The sequence below is a fragment of the Cheilinus undulatus genome, linkage group 10, assembly GCF_018320785.1.
Source record: "Cheilinus undulatus linkage group 10, ASM1832078v1, whole genome shotgun sequence".
NCBI lineage: Eukaryota > Metazoa > Chordata > Actinopteri > Labriformes > Labridae > Cheilinus > Cheilinus undulatus.
Window position 1 is genome coordinate 32,919,945 of NC_054874.1, and position 20,203 is coordinate 32,940,147.

Sequence of the window (20,203 nt, forward strand, 5' to 3'; positions counted from 1 at the left end):
GAAAATAGTTCTAAACTAGCTTTCACAGAACAGTTGGCTTTGGTGTTTCTCAACCTTCAATGGGGTGTGCTGATATGAGTACAGCTGTGTGTCCATGGCTTTTGAAATGAAAGTGAGGGACAGGTACTGTTATAATAACTCATGAAACTCAACAGATTTCTAAACAGACCATCAGACTTCATGTCTGCAGACAAAGGCGGGCCACAAACAATGAACTGTGTGGTCTTTTTCACATTTTTGGGTTGGTATACTCCAAATTCCTAAATATGTGTGCATAAATATTAATTAGTGGGTTTTTATGATATGCCTCCCCTCAGTGGGGAGGTCAAGTAAAATGAAATACCTTACTCCTTCTGCCACTATATGCCATGTTCATGCCATGACAAATAATGATTTTATACATACAGTAATACTCCATTTTTGTATCTCTGATGACCTCTGGTCAAGAAATTAATTTAATAAAAATTCCATTTGCAATATCTTTGCAACGGCAACAAAAAAAATCACTAAATATCAGATAAACTGGCCAAATACAGCATAGTATATTTGAAAGTGAAGAAATGGCAGATCTAACTACTGTTTAAATAGAGATCTTTTTTCTAAGAACACCTTTTCATGTTTGAAATGCAACAGTTCAGAGATTAAACACACAATACAAAAATAAAAAATATACCCTGTGCTGAATAAACCACCAGGAAAGTTAAAGGAGATACAATCTGTTGACTAAAAACTACAAAAGCCTGAATCATGCAAACTTGGCCTGGTCTCTGGGACAGTTCTAAGTCTAGTCATGAGGTCCTAAGTGCCCTCAAAACTATTGGTATAATAAACATTGGCTTACAGTGTTTCAACAGTGGCAGAATCTTCATGAACCTTTCATACAGGTATCACACACCGCTGTGTTAAAGATATAAAAGTAGTATGCAAACTTTTACTGCAGTTAAAAAATACATTTAAACTTTATAACTGACAACACATCTTCAACCTAATGTTGGTCCTTTTCCACACATCAAATTACATTATGTACTTTCTTCGCAAAGTGTTACAGCTTTTATTTATACATAATTGGATCAAACTCCTTTAATCAAATGGGTTACACAGATTTATTCTTGCATTTAGGTAACTACTTGTCCAAGCTCACTCAAAAAAGTATAAAATAACAGAATGTGTGTCATGCACTAACAAGTCAAGTCCATAATGAGACAGAAAAACTCTGATGCAGTTCTGTACTGCTTCATTGTAACATTGAACATTACTCTGCAGTGTTCCCTGTCCTTTAATTCTGTCTCCATACTGTCCATAGAGCTCGACAGAGGATCTGATTCCATAGAAGTAACAGAGCGGCCTGAAATCATGTGGCCGCTAAAAAAGAATACTAATGCTGCCTTGAGCATTGTTGTGGCTGAGGTGAGGTGTATCAAGGCAGAGATTCTGTGTGCTTTTATGCATCTGTGGCCTCACAGAATCAGTGATTGAGCAAGTAGACCTTAGCACTGGCTGGTCTTCTCTGGGCAGATGAAACGCTCCCGGTCTTTTTCCCCTGCATCCTGCTGCCCCCTATTGGTCTTTTCATTTTCCGTTGTACTGCTCCTGTTTGAAGGATGTCTGAGCTGTCGCTGACGCTCCAAACTGTGCCACATGCCATAGCCGAAGTAGATCAGGAATCCTGAGAAGGAGAGTTAGATTAGATTTTAGATTCCAAAAATGAAAAATCACTGGGAAAAGAAAATCTGGTGTGTAACGTTTAGAGTGTAATGCTTGATGTTTTAAATTCATATTTTATCACAGAGTGAGATGAGATTGGTCCCATTCTCAAATCTGTTCTCTAAATATGAATAATGAAGAGTTAATTCAAATCATCTAGTCTGGATGCTGGTCGTTACTGTGATGCTGCCTCCAGTTAGGACAGAACCACTGGAAATTGACTTATTTTTTCCCTGTTCCCTCTCTTTATTCTGTGCTAAGCCAACCATCAGTTTAAGCATCATACTTAAAATACAAAGGACATTGGGATTCTACTTTTTTTCTGATGTAAAAAAGGAGTGCCTTTTTTCCAAATATGTTAAACTAATACCAAGAGTTGCTGCTGGTGATATCTATTTGTAAATGTTTGCATCCATAGTCTGAAGAAACTCACCAACAGCCATCCACACAGAGAAACGTATCCATGTATCCCCACTTAGCTGCACCATGAGGTAAATATTGACAAATATGCTCAGAATGGGCAAAAATGGTAGGAGAGGTACCTGAGATGACAAAAGGACAAATTTACCATTGTTTTCACATGTAGGACAATAACATGTTCTCATTAATGCAGGCTTTGGTTTGAAAACAAGCTTAGTAAGCAGTTACGTACCATGAAGGAGACTTTCTTGCTAGTTTGAGGCTGCCTGCAGATCATGAAGATGCAGCCAGTGAAGATGAGTAGACACATGGACATCAACACCAGGATCCAAACTTCCATGCCAACAATGGAGCTGATATGATACGTGGTGAGATAGCTGACCACACACACCAGCAGCACTGTTATATGAAAACAGACATTTAATCTTTACATATAGTAAAACATAAAACATAGAGCCTGATCTGCTCACCTAGCACACAGATAGACATGTTGACCACACTGGATGAATGCTCAGAGGGGGAGGCAGGAGGGTGCAGGACGGTCTGCAGGGTGGAGCTGCCACCTTTCAGCATGTTAAGGTGGGACTCTGATTCGGTCAGGTCAGATTCACCCTCCTCAGAGGTCAGGAAGTCTTTCTCCCCAGTGGGAGCTTGCCTTTCCAGTGCTCCATCAGGCTGATATCTTAAAGGTGAAGTAATCAAAGATAAAAGGTCGTAAGTCTTTATTTCAGAGCACTAAACTTACCTTATAAAAGGTATGCTTTACTTCACGAAAAAAACCCTTTCATTGCAAAATAACCACTGTCTTTTCTTTTAAATTTACCCTTATTAACCTGGAAACCCCATTGAGGGTGTAACCAATCTAGGGCTATTTTATCTGTTCCATGCAAAAGCACATTAGGCCCCCTCCCTCCAGGCCCAGCTAGCCTGCAGTCTCACAGTTCCATGCCCAGCCATGCTTAAGCACAGATATGCCATCATGTCGTTACATGACACAAAGAGTTTACAAGATGTACAGTCCAACAGAGTGCCACAATGAAGGAAATATATGGACACCATGATGGTAACTTTGCTCACTTTGTGGACTATCTTGAGTCGTTTTGGTTAGATACCTGTGGCGGTTTTGGTTTTTCTGGGTTTTTCAATAAAATCCTTAAAACTTCGTTTGCCTTCTGGGTCCAAAATCCACATCCACCACAGATACCGTTGTTCAACACTCTGACATTGTTCAAAATGACTGTCGAGGGAAAAGATCATTATCAACCCTTCGTTACATCTTGTTACTCATGCTTGTACAAATGCATGAGCAATCGTACCCATCAAACCCGACCTCTTCCTTCTGTGCCAAGGCCAAGTGTACCTTGTTGGAGCCCAATGTGGAGCCCTTATACTGGTCAATCAAACTGGACTTTGGGGCTCAGTACAGATTGGTGCTAAGCTTGCAAAGCAGATGGATACGCTTGTTTCTGTGTTTCTCACTGGCGAATCCATCTTGCAAAGCTCCCGTATGAACTGTTTGGGTCCAGTTAGAAAGTGCCAGGACCAATCAGCAATGAGGGGCAGTACTTTCGGGTGCAGCGGAGTCATGATGTAAGCAAGCAGCAACAAAGAGGAGTGCAATTATGGTAGAAGACGATAGCCTGTATGCTGCTAAAGCACCAGTTTTATCAGAACTTGATGACATTTCTTTGTTAGAAGAAGAACAAAGAACAGCAGTGAGTTGTTCTCTTTTCAAAAATGACAAAAGTCATGTAATGACATGTCTATAGTCGCCATGGTTTGCGTTATGCAGTTCTATACGGAGTTTACTCCTCAGTAGGGGCGCACCTCTGTAGCGGCTACATCACGTGTTTTGTTGCTCTGATTGGCCCGTAAAGATGTGACAGATAGAACATTCATCCAATCAACCTCCGAGTTTTTTTTCAAAGGCTATGCTCTTTCCCAAACGCTGTCTACGAGTGGTTTACCAGGTGGATGTGTGAAACAAATCCATCTGGCATGCCAGGTTAGATTGGTTCACCTTCAGAGTGCACCCTGAGACTGAAAATCTGTTTAACAAGAGAGACCTAGTAAAGGTAGCAGCAAAATTAAATCATGCAATGCTGTAGAAAAAAAAAATCACCATTGGATAAAATCAATCTAAAAATGTCTTTCAGCTTTTCAGCTTTCAATCCTATTTTAACCTTAAGTATGTACAGAGTGTTTCTGTTTACTAGGTTTGTGGTGATGAGAAAGCTTTTTGCAAACAGCAGAAGTGCACAGAGTTCAATATGAACACAAAACTTGAGTAAACATCTTTCACTCAAGCAGTCACTTCACAGTCAAAACAATGGTGGCATTCACAACGCTTTCTTCACCACTGTGATGCAATAACACAAGGTGTACAGCTACATGGTAATCATTCCTGTGGGTTTGGGGAAAGTTAAGAGATGCAGTTTCACAATGTTGCAAAAGTATTTTTTTTCTGAAAGGGGATTTTTCTTTTAATTCGTTTATTTAGTACTCACCTCAGAATCAAGACACACACTGCAACCAATGAGTAGGCCAGCAGAGTCCCAATAGACATCATGTCAACCAGCGCTTTAAGGTCAAACAGGAAGGCCATGATGGCTAAAGTAAGAAAAAAAACGAAATTTAACACAAACACAAACAACTCTAAAGGGAAATTTAAAACAGGTTAATTACTCGATACAACAAACCCTTTTTGAATCATACATTGAAAACGCCACACAAGTGCAACAATCATTTTCTTGCAGCTTTAAAATGAGAATAATAATTTAAAAAAAGGTTTCATGCAACATGTTTCCACAATGAAAGGATACAAAAGGCTGACAGCTGTAATAATCTCCTCACTGTGTGGTGTTTGATGTGAGATACACTGTTGTTCCTTTTCTTGTATCTCAGCACCAGACCCCAGTATGGAGCTGATCTCAGCAGCACAGTTCAAACACAGTATGCTCACTGCTACACTCAACATTACATTAAAACAAAAATAACAAAGACAGCTCCCCTGCACAATTCTGCTTGTCAAATCATAACTGCAGGTTTTAACCCAAACTTCTAAACATGAGCAGAATCCAACTTTAATCTTAATCTGGATCCTATTAGTATGACATTTTTGAAGTAGCTATAAAATAAACATAGCCAGTCCTATTAAAGCAAGCAAGATTGGATATATTCTTTTCTTTATCTTCATAAGCAGTAAATCGTTCCAAAGTTAGATGTTTTACTAAGCATTTAAGACTAGTTTAAAAACGGGCTAAAACAATTGGAATTTCCTTCTCATGTTGAATGTTTCAGTCCTGATTCACTGGGACCAGCTTGCAGGATTAAAATCAAATTCTGCTGCATCTATAAAATCACCTTGAGGCTTACATCCACATCAGCATTTGCAAGAAATGAATTTTTTTTTCACTATGGTCAACTGAATGGAGATTCGTGCATTTTAAAGTAAATATATAGGATGTAAACATCATCTCTTCTTTGTACATAGTACCAAACAACAGAAATTCAAACAGTGCTATAAAGCAAACTCAGATTGTAGAGAAGGCTACCATCTTACATTGTAACTGATTCCCATTTTTTCTTTTTGTGCCAAGCTAACCATTTCCAAGACCAGTCTGTGAGAGTTTAATCTGTTAAAATCAAATGCCTAAAGTAGAACAGTGTGGCGCTGGTTTAGTTCAGTTTGTAGAGCAGGTGCCCACACACAGAGGCTGGAGTCCTCAACTCACTGATCAAAGGATTGATTCCCAGTCTCTGCGCTGTTTGGTGCATGCCTTCCCCCACTCTCCCAATATTTCCTGACTCCAGCTATTGTATCTGAATAAAGGCTCTTTTTTCCAGAGAAGTCCCATAAAGCCAGATTGGCTGAGGTGGTGAAAAAGAAGTCCATAAATTAAGTGACACAATACTTTCTGGCATGCTTTGGGAAACACCAACAGCACTTTAACATGCAGTCACCATCATCACACCACGTGCATCGATAAAATCCCAAAACAAGTCTACGATACAACCCCATTATAGACGTGTCCTGGTCTCGGGAGCTTACCCGCAGTGGTACCTGCTGCCATGGTGGCAGCCACAGGTGACTGGCGCTTACTCACTTTGGACATAAATTTGAACAGAATGCCATCTCGTGCCATGGCAAAGAGAATGCGCGGCAGAGGGAACATGGAGCCCAACAGGCTAGGAAGAAGAGGGTTCATGGTTAAGTTGAGGGCATTCTAGGAGAGAAAACATGACACCTGCACAACTGTGAAAGAACAGCTTGTATTAGCTGAGGGAAAACCCTCTTAAAACTGGACATAGTCACCTTAAATGGGTCCATTTGAGGGACGGGACAACCAAATCATTATGTGAACTTTTATGGTTACTTTCACAGTTGATTGGTGGAGAAAGATTAGCAGGAGTGATCACACTGAAATCTCCCCGGCTCTCACCTGCGACTACACCGGAGGTCATAGTGGCAATAAGCGGGGTCTTCGTCTTAGGATTGATTCGGGCTAAGGCTTTGAAAAGCACCCCATCCTCTGCCATAGCATAGATTACACGAGGCATGGGGAAAATGGAACCCAGCAGACTGCATGAGACAGCAGAGACATGCAAGACCAACACGTTAGTCAAAAGCCCCAAACACACAACATACACACAAGATTACACTCACAGATTTTTTAAGCAAGTCTTTCTTTCCTGATGGTTCTTCTTTCATAGTTTATTTATCCTGCATTTATTTTTCTAGGGGATCAAACAATGAAAAAGACAGTAGCTGCTTTCAAGGGTAAACATCTTGGCTATTATGTCCTTTAAGAACTTACAACTGTTTTAAAAAAGTAGAGATTGGATTTGATTTCAGTTGTGTTAACGTATTCTCACAACTGGTAGGAACTGTGAGAAAATCTGCCAAAGGGCAGACCAATAGTAATCAAAATGTAGTTGGTTCAAGACAAACTTAATGCACATTAATGCAGATCATACGATTAGTGGAAGGTTCCACCAGGGATAATCAAGTGAGAAGGAAATGATATAACAACCATCAAGGAAGAAAGAAAGAATGAATTTACACAGTATATTGATATGAAAAAGCTCAGTCACCTTCTTTAGGATAACTTAGTTTTAATATGTTTTTCAAAGCATACAGGTATTCAAAAACACAGAAATAACCACCATGCCCACAGCATCCCATAAAGCAACAAGAATCAATCCCAAAGTAAGACGTAGACAGAGGTATATGGTCAAAGTTTCTGGCCAAATCTCATTCACCATTATCACCCATGTTAAATAACCACATCAAATAGAAATTAAAGTCATATCACAAATTAAGCTCACTTCATTACCGTACATCTAATTTTGTTTTTTCTAATATGAGTATTGAAATCTTGAATTTCATTTTTTTCTGTAAAGACAGTAGTTACCTGGTAGAGAGGGCACACAGTGAACCTGCAGCAACTACATATTTTGCCGGACTCCAGCCTACATATTCAAAGGCCATGGGCAGAGGGCTCTTCTCATCCAGCAAGTAGTATGGCATCATAAGTGTAAGTGCAGCTGACACACCAAAGTATGCCAGGAAGCACACAGTCAGGGACACCACGATTCCAATGGGAATGGCTCTCTGAGGGTTTTTAACCTCCTCACCTGTAATACACACACACATAAAAATGAATAACTTTACACTTAGCTTTGAAAAATATCAGTCATTCTAAATCCCATGCAGCTTACCTGTTGTCGCAATGCAGTCAAACCCAACAAAAGCATAAAAGCAGGTGGCAGCTCCAGCCAAGGTTCCACTGAAGCCGTAGGGCATAAATCCTCCTGCTCCATAATCACTGCTCACATTGGCTGTCACTGAAAGATTCCTGAAACATAGAAACTTTGGTTTGTGATAGATACAGCCACGCAAGACGGTTGCAGGCCACGATCCACACAACACCATGTTAGTTTTGACATTCATTACACACAGGTTATTCCTTTAATTATTGTTTGAAACTTATCTTTTTGGTAACAAATCATTCTTAAGTACACACACATTGGATGTGTGTTGTTTTGTCACTGTTTTTTGTCTCAAAATAAAGAGCTACTTTAGTATTTTTGAAGTTGGGGTTTGTTAAGTATTTCATAATAGCAGATATAACAGCCACAAAAATGTGTTGCCCTTTAATGAGAGAGCAAACAGAGTACCAGCAAATAAGCTAGGGTATGGAAGAGTGATGGTGCTTCATGTTTTTTAGCTAATGTCATTAAATATAAAGAGACAGTTTAGCAATTTTGCATGAAAATTTGAACACAACAAAAGTGCGTGCCAAAGCTGCCCAAAAAACTTGCTAGCAGTGAACTGAAGACGTCACTTTTTGAAAACTTACTGATACTAACACTGGGTGTGACTGTGAACCATGTGGTTTTGTTCCCATAAATGCAGTTTCATTATTTAAAAGCCATACCTTGTGTTTTGTGTTATGTTGTTGTTTAGGGAGCAAATGCATTCCTATTGTTCAGCATCTGGAGGCATGTCAATGACGACAACACAATTGGTTGAAAAAACCCTGTAGTCTGATCTGGCCTTAAGTTATTTTGTGTGTAGTCCTCCTTTGTGTGGTCATCTAATTTAAATATTGCCCTACTATCTAAGACCAATCTACTTTTTGCTTTTGATAACACAATTTTTGATTAAGAGACCTGATTTATTTATTTTTAATCTTTGAACCAGTCTTCTTTTTGCCCTGACTGCTTGGTCCATTGCACATAACAAGACTTTACCCTGAAAAGAAGGTGACATGAGGTAAAGCCTGGCCACTGCTGCCCTCATGTTTACATAAAAACAAACTAGACCAACAGTCCTACTGATAGCGGTGCTGCATATATTTTTTTAGAATAGCTTTACATCAGTGGGCATGATATACAAAATTAGTACAATGACTCACTTACCTGGTAACGATAGTGACGTTTATTAAGGATTCCTCAGTAATCTGCCAGTTGTTTGTGTCACCCTTAACAAAACCAGAAATGATGACGAACAAGAGAACCAGCACGTTGATGGAAGTGAAGACTTTATTGACCCAGGCTGACTCCTTCACCCCAAATGACAGGAGTCCTAAGGTTGAACAAAAGGATTCTTAGGACAATACAGTGATTTCTGTCCCCCTTTAAATGGAAATACAAGCACTGCTATAACTGATACACACTACAATTTTAACCAGCCTATGGCAGCAACCAATGCATTTAGGCACATAGGCATGGTCAAGATGATATGAAGTTCAAATCAAGCATCACAATAGGAAAGGAAGGTGATTTAGACTTCGGATGTGCCATGGTTGTTAGTGCCAGACAGGCTGGTCGAAATATTCCAGAACTTGATGACCTATAGAAGGATTTTCACCCACAACCCTCTCGAGGGGTTGACAGAGATGAGTCAGAAAAAAAGGAAATTTGTGTTAATGAGCAGTTAATCCCGTATTCCTGTTACAGTTAAGTGATTGTTGAGTGTATACTGTTAGTTGTTAGTGGGTAAAGTTAATAATGAGTACATATGATAATATCATATTGGTCCATGGTCATATTATGACAACAGTAACAGTCTCAGTTTAGCATGCTTGCATTCTAACAGTCTATGTCTCAAAGTTCACAACCAAAAGTATCAATGAGACCTATTGATTGAACTTGATGAAAAGTCTGAGAGAAAATCAAATGACAATCTGATTGTGACATGAATGTCTGTACCACACCTCTTAGCAGTTGGACTACTGGGACTAACGAGTAAATTTAGTGTGAGCCTTTTGAAATGTCAAAAATCAGGATATCTCTTGGTTGGATGATCTCTCAAAAAACTGTAGACAATAGTATGTAAAAATTCTGTTAAGAGCTGAAAAGGAAGTCAACCATTGGCTGATTCCAACATCTTCTGCACTGAAAAACAACCAAACAGGAGTGAACTGTTTTAGGGCAACATTTAATTCGTCTTATGATTTCACTGGCAGGCAAATGGATAAAACACATGATAACAATTTCTCAATCTTAGTCTGAGGTCCATTAATGTGGGCTTTAACCAAATCATCTCCAGTTTTGAATTCCTGAACTCTGGTCAAAATGACCATGGGAAATTAATACTGACTACTCGCCAAGTCCTCAACAGCAACTGAAGAGACTAACCCCTCAGCTGCTATTGGTCCTGGTGTACAGAAATGATGCCTGGACTATAAGTTCTTAACTATAATCCTGTGACTCTATTTCTCTATTAAGCATGTTTCACACAGGCTCATAACTTGTCTGTTTTGGATCGTATCAGCTTTGGTTCATGAAGGCCAGGCATTGAGTCTTTTTACTATTCTTTTTTCCTGCTCTTTTAGCTACACATCATCTTAAATTCTATTATTCACAGACAGTGTCTGGTGACTTACCAGAGAGTAGCAGTATCAGGCAGACAGCAAAGAAGTCAGGGTACTGAGCCAAGCCAGGAGAGTTCATGCTGAAGTAGGTTTTACAGAATACCTCTATGTGTCCTCCTATCATTTCATCAAATGTGCCACTCCAAGCTCTGGCAACTGAGGAGGTACCTATGAGAAAACAATGTAAATAAACCATAACCAATCATTATTTTATTTTTTATCAACTTCTCCAAAGAGTGTCACTAACTCACCAATCACATAAGAGAGGATGAGGTTCCAGCCAGTGATAAAGGCCCAGATCTCTCCCACAGTCACGTAGCTGTAAAGGTAAGCAGAGCCAGTCTTGGGGACTCGTGCCCCAAACTCAGCATAACACAGGCCCGCCATGACTGAGGCTAGAGCAGCAATTAAGAAGGAGATGACAATGCTGGGGCCTGAGTCACCCTTGGCCACCTCACCAGCTAAGACATAGACCCCAGCCCCCAGAGTACTGCCAACTCCCAGGGCAATGAGGTCAATGGTTCCCAAGCAGCGGCACAGCTTTGAGTCCTCCAAAGAGCTCAGGTCAACCACTTTCCTGCGTACCAGGGAGCGCCCGAATGACAGAACCTGCTCCAACATGTTGACACAAGCTGAAAGATAGAAAGAGAAAAGAAGAAAACCTGTGTAACATATGAACTCCTTAACAGTGTTCAAGAGCAGATGTGTTGACTTTGACACACCCTCTTAGTAGATCTGCTGAATGAGTGAGAATTATGATTTGATAAATCAAATTGTCTTGGTATGCAAGTGTGCACGGACACAACTTGACAGCCTCTAGGGTGCAGAAAAAAAAAGAAATACTATTTGAAATATCTTGAGAAAGGAAAACTTTTGGCCCTATAATTACTACTGCTTTTTCCATGCAACACTATTTGCACTATTCTAAACACTCTGCAGAAGGTGAAAGAGTTGGGAAGCCAAACATTGAGCCCATAAGCACAGTTTGATTTTCTCCATCTGTCTCACATTTTCCTGGATCTAGATCTTAAAATGCTGCAATGTCAGTTGCATAACATGGGAGGATGACACAAAGGTGGGTAAGTGCTGACATGGATCTCAACCCAACAAACTATGATGTGCATTTTAGGAATACTGCCAAGTCCTATAGTGCGGTAAAGTTCATACAGTCGTGTCCCATTAGAATCTATTGTTTGGGGTTATGGTGCAGATCTAAGTTGTCAAAAGGATGCATTCATATGGGGACCATGACACAATAAAGACATTCCACACACTCTTAACCTATTACATAAAATAGGACATAAATAGACAAACTACATAGTCGTCTTTGTTTCACTGTGTCTAAAAATGTCTCTCCACATTAGTAAAATTGCTGAGTCCTTTACCCAACATATCTGCATGGATACATTATGATAAAAGACTAAGACAATTTGCTTCTTTCCCATGAATAGCTTCGAAGTTTGCTTTTGAAGTTCAGTCTTTTTGAACCAGCCTTCTGGTTATCTTGACCATAGATTAACATTGACAACCATTCAGATACGCATTCATGTCTATTAAAGAGTGTTCCTCTAGACCAAGAGAAATTTGTTTTGAATGTGACAGCTTATTAGCATTACAATGCCTTTCATTTTTCAGCATCTCAAGCATACAGTGGATACAAAATGATAATTGTAGGAAACAAAAACTACATTTTGACAAGCAAAATTGTGTATTTTTAAACTTGCATTAGAAAAATGTATATTTAGATTGTTTCTGTAAAATTATTCCATGTATCATCTTTTTTAAATAGTTGTATGATAGATACTGTCTGAAAATGAACTTGTTGAATTCCAATTAACAGCTCAAACCCACTGCAAAAGTTTGTCCAATAAAAAAAGACAATAATTATTTAGAACATAAGCACAACCACATTCAACAAACATCAGAATTCTGCTTATTCAGGGAGATGCACATACCTGTTGACACTGGAAGATCTGACAGGTCTATGTTTTGAAGGGGAAAAGAAAATGCTCTCTGAAGCCTTGTTGTGTTTCTCCCCAACGTCTTCCACACGAAGCAGCAGTTAAGCTGCACAAGGAACACAGGTAAAAGTCAATTTACATCCACTGATCCCGTGAAGTGCTGCTTCAAACTTTGCTGCAGCACTGTGTTCAACACTGTCAAATGCTGGCATGTACTCTGTACGGGGCAGTACATTTACGCCTCCCTCTGTCCCCAGTGTTCCTTCATAGGGTCTGCCCCTGCCTCACCCCTCATACTCCCAGTCCTACTGCAGCCAGGGGAGTGACGTCCCTGGAGCAGGGAGGCAAAAGGGGAGGAGGCGGTCCCCTGGGACTTGGGGGGGCAGGGGTTACCTCCATGCTTGTGATTTAGAGGAATTAAAGACAACATTGCACCATGAATTCTAATCCTGGGATGGCACAGAAGGACATGAATAAGGAATCTTCTGGTTAGAATTAGTGATTTCCAAAGCACATTCAGGCTAAATAGATCCCAGCTGCTCACATGCAAACGGACTACTGATAAATGGTTGGGCAACTGACGCTGACAAACATTGAGGCAGACACTGGTGTTTACCCAGTACAGCCCACAAGAGTGCTGCTAAAAGCATGGGTGCTGATTGGTCAATGAAGGGTGGATAAGCTACAGTACTGGGGGGTTAAGTCCTCCTAATGGAAGACAAGTATTGCTCAATGTTCCCTGTGCTATTAGACCAATGCATATTACAAATCAATAGCACAGCTCACTTTGGTACACCACTTAAAGACTAGCACCTCCACAGAAACACTGGAGCCCTTAGCTGGGAAAAAGTCACTTTTTTCCATAAAAGACTGCCAAAAACTTCCTTACAGCTAAGGTTGGGAGTGCAGTGGAGGTAATAAAGTGCCAAGACCAGCTCAAACCAGACCTTAGTGGGAAGGTGGCAGCTGGAATAGCTGTCCAACCAACAGACCAGACACTTTGTCTTAAAACAGCTTACTCTCTCTTAGTTTGTCCATCCATCCAGCTAAGCAACTGAATATCATGGTCCCTTGCCCACTAACCTTGGCTGCAGGGAGATTATCTGTCCTGCATGCTGATGGGAGAGCAATTGCTTCTCTTGGTGGTGGGCTGGGTGAAAAATATATTATAAATTCTGGCTGCTTTTCTTATGCAACACAAATTTGTTTACTAAAAAGGTGGCAATAAAGTCAGATTTGGTACAACCAAAGCCAGTTGGAAATGGTCCCATTACATTTCCCTTTCCAAAACAGGAAAAAAATCTAAAATGTCTTTTCATACATTTGCTTTTCATGGTGTTATAGAGAGATATGTTTTGCACAGTCCTCCAAGGCCCATAATATACTTGCTTTTGCATTCAGGCAGTTGCTGTATCCATGGTAAGGATGGAAAGGAGACACTGGTTCATCATATCTTAATGTTGACATGCACTAATTCTGTGAAGCCAATTGAATGCATTTGCCCTCCAATGGGTGAGTGACCTAGCTTCAAAAAGGTGGATATGGTCAACAGATTGAGTGGTGTTTGCCTTGCAGACACTGGGACTGTTCGCTCCAGTTAACCTGGTGTCACCAGGAAATGTTGGAGGGAACAATTACTGCTAAGGCAAACGGATTAAGAGCTCTGAATAGAATAAAGTGATTTTAAGATTATGAGCAGCAGTCATTGGGCCAAGAAGACAATAAAACTCATGGAAAGCAAATCTATTTTGATGAGTATTAAGACAACGAATGCTACATGCTATTAAAAAAATAAAGAAATTACAAAGACAGAGTCAGAAATGGGTAAGAAATTTGTTAAGAAGGTCAATAATCTCCACGGTTTGGATGTTAAAATGAGGGACAAAGCCTCTTCATATTACAGTTTTAAAACAGTCTGGGTACCAAAGCCTGAAGACATTATCTGCTCCCTTTTGACTTAATACTCTTTTTATTAGTTAGAAGCAGGAAGTATTATATATGGACATATTTATCCCCAATGAAGACTCTAATCCCCATTCTCTGCTGAAATGATTTCCTGTCTCTGTCTAGGTCAGAGTACAAATCATGAACTTCACAGTCCTTACTTCTGCACTTGTTTACATTTTTACTAACATGACTATTCATGTTTTAGGAAAGTACACTGGTTTGGATGAGATATTATCAAAGGTAAATTTTAGTTATGGTACTTTTAGCTTTATTAACAGATGTGTTTGAATATGATCAGTGAAGTTCAAGAGCAACAACTCCATATCATAGTACGCCATTTCTGAGACAGACATTAAACCATGTAAAATACTAGAAAAGCACTCGGAGAGCGCAGACCTCTGCCATTAGCCCTATCTCCCAATAGTAAAGAATCTTTTAAAAAAATTCCTGGATCCAGAAAGTGATCCAGATCATTCCCAAAATCTAATCAGTTCTTCCTTATGCCATTTCTGGCATTTCCTGAAAACTTCATCAAAATCCGTCCATGACTTTTTGAGTTATGATGCAAAGAAACTAACAAACAAACAAACTAACTAACAAAGCCTGCCCATCACATAACCTCCTTGGCAGAGGTAATAAATCCAGCCATCAAGGCTTGACAGTATTCATAATTATCACAATCTGATGGCTTCTCTAGACAAAGACCAAGTTATCTGATAATCAAGCTTATTTTGGTTCCTCATGCCTGAATGCAGCTCAGTAAGATGGTGTGCAAGAGGGCTGCCAGGCGTCAGTAAGTCAATCACTTCTGCTTAGTTTAACCAATCACTTTTATTGTTTTTCTCTGTCTACTGTCCTGCAACAGATGGCTCCTCTGCTCACTGATGTGCAAAATGCCATAGAAGAAATTACACTTGCTTAAACTATGAGGATGTTACAAGAACTTGACGAATTAAAAGAGTGTGGGTCTGTAGATTAAAAAAATGAATACTGTACATTCAATTTGAATCCTATGGGATCCATCTGTTTGTATAGGGGAGCTTCCTGAAATTGCTTCGCGCTCTGTTAAGCAGTGCAACAATGAGTTAGGCAAACACTAGATGTTTATGCGCTCTGCCAGAACGGCATGCTATAAATCTATGAGAAGCATGCTAAACTGTGTTGGCCTACTTTGTGCCACATCCCTAAACATCCTGGCTGGATGCACATATAGTTATGGCTTTGCTATCAGAATAATGCAGAGCAAATACAGTTACAAAGAAAAAGACAGTAATGGGTGGTTGTTCAGGAACTTGATTTCGGTGTGCTTTTTTCTGCTTTTGTCCCGACTACTGAATAATAATAACTGATATTATTATAACTGCCATTCTTTTAAAACTGTTTTGACTTCAGCGACTTTTTTTAATTTTGGTTGGCTGTGTTTTTGAATGTGTAAAGATTTTTTTGGATTACAGATTGAAAAAGTCAAAATGCCTCAAGAAAACTACCATTCCCCCCCTACTTGATGGAGCGCCACTGCTGGCCAATCACTGAACTGGGGGAAAGTATTTAAGGCCACACTGTACTGTTATTGTTTTTTCTTTTTCATTATCTTGACATGCCAGACTGTTTCTTAAAAAACATTGCAAAGAAAATATTTCACGGTCATCTGGGACACCTCCCGTACGAAGAGTTTGGGCAAGACTTTTCAAAAAAATTCTCAGAAGGTGATTGGACAAATTTTCTCATTGTGGGCCAATCAGAACCTCAAGACAAAATGAGGTTGTATGCACAACCTACCACAGCTCTGGTACCCAACAGGAAAGACGCCACTTGGTGGATAAAACTTGTCTTAAGGATGGTTGGGAGAAATGCAAAAACATCTCTGCTAAGAAAAGCTTTCAGTGTTGCTCTTTGCTATTGGTTTATTAAAAAAAGTAAAACTGCCACTAAACTGTAGGTACATCCGAGATAATCACTGAACTGGTGGCAGCCATTATACAGGCTTATAGTACAACTAAACCCTGCCTGTAACTATCGCAAACTCATGCTGAAAAAGGTCAAGAGGATAAAAAAACGTCATTATTTTTTTCTGTCATGAAAAGCTATCAGTGCTATTCTCTTCACTTAATAAAGAAATGTGGTCCATTTCTGATAAAAATGCCACTATACTTGAGCTACATCCGAGCTTATCCCTACACCAGCTGCAGCCATTGCTACATGCTTCCAGTAAAACTAAACCCCGCCTATTGCTCCGACTTGGCGTAATTGTTTCAGATTAGAGTCTTGCAAGATGGATCTGCCTGATGGAAAACATGGAATCTGGCCACTTCATCCACTTTGAAAGGTAAATTTTTCATATGGACAAAGGGTTTTTGAAAAACATAGCACATATGGGCAGAGTTTTGGAGAAAACCTCAATTTTCAAAACACCTGCCTGTTGACCAAGCCTCTGTTTAGAGATTGAATAGAGCCAGTCTGATTACAGTGTGATTTTCAGTAGATTCAGACATTCATTTTGAGTCGCATGACTTACCTGGAAGTAGGTGCAACTTTTAGTCTGATTGTGTGTCATTTGACATGCAGCGTACGGAGGGCCAGGACGGCCAACCACAGCCCAACCAGCTGCTCCTGAATGGTCTGATTGATTTCTGGCATGCTTGTTAATTTGGCTGTATGACTGCACACTCTCACAAAGTGACAGCAGAACCACAAACAGAATTTCCAACTTTGGAAATGGTGTTCTGCTGAATGCCGTCATAAATCACTATGAAAAAAGCTGTAATGCTTTTCGGATGCATCTTCCTTAAAATATTGGAATTAAATGTGCAGGAGATAGGCCTATGCAGACCTCCGGCTGATAGCCTGTTTGTTATTATTAAGCTGCTAGCTGTGCTTGTTGGCAATGCTGGCAATGCTGTTTATGTGTGAGAGAGAGAGACGGTGAAAGGGGTTTTGTCACTGCATCTGGCTATTGAAAGCGATAGATCTGACTTCAACCTCCATTTGTGAGACTGTTCATGGAAATTCCACTGATATTTGCCAAAGTTTGTCCTAACTTCATTAATTAAGTGTGAGCACTTAGGTTGTGCTCGACCATCAGACAGTACAGTGTGAGCACATAAATCCTACACAATGGACGTGCGTTGTAAGTGATTCAGTCGTACAGTGTGAGCAGATTTTTCATGTGCAAAAGTCAGCTTAAAATCACAGTGTATGGTCTGCCTTGCATCAGTGGCTATTTGGTTTTTTTAATCTGATGTCTGAATTTTTAAAACATTAAAAACTTGCTATGCTTAAAGTATCCTTTGTTCATTATAATTCCCTTAAAAAAAACCAAAAAAACCGAGCTTATCTCATTTGTACGGAAGAGTATTAGGGCCACTGAAAAAAAAAAATTTGGGACGAATTTTTTTTTTTTCACTTGTAAGAAAAAAGTCAGAATTCTGAGATTAAAGTCAGAATTCTGAGATTAAAGTCAGAATTCTGAGAAAAAAGTCAGAATTCTGAGAAAAAAGTCAGAATTCTGAGATTAAAGTCAGAATTCTGAGGAAAAAGTCAGAATTCCGAGATTAATCTCAGAATTCCAAAAAAAAAAATTTGAGACTTTTTTTCATTTGAAGAATAAAGTCAGAATTCTGAGAAAAAAGTCAATATTCGGACTTTTTTCTCAGAATTCTGACTTTAATCTTAGAATTCTGACTTTTTCCTCAGAATTCTGACTTTAATCTCAGAATTCTGACTTTAATCTCAGAATTCTGACTTTTTTCTCACAAGTGAAAAAAAAATTTTCGTCCCAAATTTTTTTTTTTCAGTGGCCCTAATACTCTTCCGTACATTTGCCTAAAAACTGGCGGTCACTACAGAATTCTGAATAGACTTGATTTTGTGAGATATACTTAAAGGACAAATCTAGGCCACAGCTCGGTAACTGGTGGGATTTAGGACCCAGTAGTACATCTCTGTTGGAAACAGCAATGGCAATATTATGGAAGCGTCTACCTGCACACAACCGAAGATCAACCCTTACCTTTTAGGCTAAGCCTCGTTTTATTGTAACAGCTTTTAACAAACGTTTCTGTGGTGAAGTGGTGCCGTGTTAAGTTTAGTAATATCAGGAAGCTGCAGTTCATCTCTCAGTTGCTGATGGAGCACATCCGACTACCAAAGGTAACCGCGGATCTGATTGCAGTGATTAGCTACGATTTCCGCACTGTCACTTTCCCACAAATGGTCAACTGCACTGACTTAACAAGTGAATTTTAATAAAATAATGTCACAAATAAAAATAAAAGGGCCTGTGCAGCTGCGTGGGCCACGTAGGCATTCAGAGCCCCCCTCCTGCTACCTTTTGACAGTAGTTTGTATCATTAACACTTCAGTACGGACTCCAGCTGCGTCAGAGGCTCCGATCATTTCCTGTAGGATTTGGCTGTTCAGGTGTTGTTGTTGTGTTGCTTTTTCCAGGTGGAAAATGTCTTGCTGCTTGACAAAATCTCCCCCAGGAGAAGTAGGGTGGGCACTCTCTACCTGACAGCCACTCACACCATCTTTGTAGAGAGCGAGGCAGGGGTGCGCAATGAAACTTGGGTAAGTAAAAGTACAGCACACAAAGAAAACAGGTAATCAGCCGGCTTGGAGCTTTGTGAAGGAAAATGTCTAGTTAATTGTTAGGCGTCTGAATCATGGTAAAACACTAAATTTAAAATGTAGCATTTGACAAAATATCGCTGTGTTTTTCCCTTTGATTACTGTATGGATAGCTATGCCATGCAGTGCATAAAACATAGTACAGAACAGGAAATGATCTATACTTGCCCTGCATTTCCTTTACCAGGTGTTTCACAGTTTGGTGTGCAGCGTGGAGAAACAAGGAGCCACAGACTCAGGATGTCCTCTACTTGTTCACTGCAAGAACTTTCAGGTTCTTCATTTTGTCATTCCTCAAGAACAAGAGTGTCTTGATGTTTTCTTGTCCCTACAGCGTCTCTCCCAGCCAGGTAAAATGTCCTTTGATGTCAAGTTAAACTTCAATAGTTGAATAGATGTTGGATGGCTTTTAGAAACTGAAACAGTTGAGATTTTATTTATAGCAAGGACATATATTTAAAAAAGCTTAAACTGATTAGGCAATTGTTTTCTTTTTCTCCAATTTTGATTGTCTTCTGTCTCAAACAAATTGGAGGTGTTCACATCAGACTTCAGCATTGAACTTGTATTGTTCTTTACAGAAAGTTACAAGGAGCTGTATTGCTTCTCATATAAGCCTAATGTTGATGCAGAGGAGCGACGCAAGGAATGGGACTTCTTGGACCTCAGGGATGACTTTAGCAGAATGGGACTTCCAAACTCCCTGTGGAAACTCTCCAATGTAAACCAACACTACAAGGTCCGCAAGTTAGCATCTATGATCAGTGGCTCTTACCCCAAATAGACATGATAGTAGCTCAGACTTGTGTTGTGTTATTTTATTCAAAGGTGAGTGACACTTACCCCATTGACCTGTTTGTACCTGAGACTGCCACACCTCCAGTCATAGTTGGAAGCACCAAGTTTAGAAGCAGAGGAAGATTTCCAACTCTGTCCTACTACTCCAATGAAAAACAAGTAAGTTGCCGGTGATCGATTCTCATTAGCTAAACCAAAGATAGCATGTGTTACAGCTCCTGTTATGAACCTGAAAAGGATACTAATACTGCTATACAACTTACAAAGGCAGATGAGATGATTGAGGCAGATGATTGTACCCATTTAAGTGCCATTTTCATTGGCAGAGATTTACTGTAAGTGGTGCATTTGACCATTAAATGA

General features: G+C 39.7%; 2 protein-coding genes across 5 annotated transcripts in view; one reads left to right on the forward strand and one right to left on the reverse strand.

Annotated features, from left to right (window-relative positions):
* slc7a2 (solute carrier family 7 member 2) lies at nt 1-18,951 on the reverse strand. Of its 4 annotated transcripts, none has more exons than XM_041797263.1 (13): nt 18,741-18,951; nt 12,461-12,572; nt 10,757-11,137; nt 10,518-10,673; nt 9,049-9,214; nt 7,846-7,982; nt 7,539-7,761; nt 6,567-6,706; nt 4,632-4,734; nt 2,595-2,806; nt 2,357-2,523; nt 2,138-2,246; nt 1-1,666 (listed from the first exon to the last, which is right to left on the reverse strand). In XM_041797263.1, the coding sequence occupies exons 3-13, from the start codon at nt 11,124-11,126 to the stop codon at nt 1,488-1,490; spliced, it is 1,962 nt and encodes a 653-aa protein (XP_041653197.1). In that variant the 5' UTR covers nt 11,127-11,137; nt 12,461-12,572; nt 18,741-18,951; the 3' UTR covers nt 1-1,487. The 4 variants fall into 4 exon arrangements, with proteins under 4 accessions (XP_041653197.1, XP_041653198.1, XP_041653196.1 ...); XM_041797264.1 differs by lacking the exon at nt 18,741-18,951 and adding an exon at nt 18,423-18,491; XM_041797262.1 differs by lacking the exon at nt 18,741-18,951 and having other exon boundaries at nt 12,461-12,664.
* mtmr7a (myotubularin related protein 7a) overlaps nt 18,424-20,203 on the forward strand; it is a 10,494-nt gene continuing 8,714 nt past the window's right edge. The window contains exons 1-5 of the mRNA XM_041797266.1: nt 18,424-18,562; nt 18,860-18,982; nt 19,230-19,392; nt 19,624-19,781; nt 19,871-19,999. Coding sequence (XP_041653200.1) covers nt 18,539-18,562; nt 18,860-18,982; nt 19,230-19,392; nt 19,624-19,781; nt 19,871-19,999 — 597 coding nt within the window. The 5' untranslated portion in view covers nt 18,424-18,538. The remainder of the gene's footprint in view (nt 18,563-18,859; nt 18,983-19,229; nt 19,393-19,623; nt 19,782-19,870; nt 20,000-20,203) is intronic.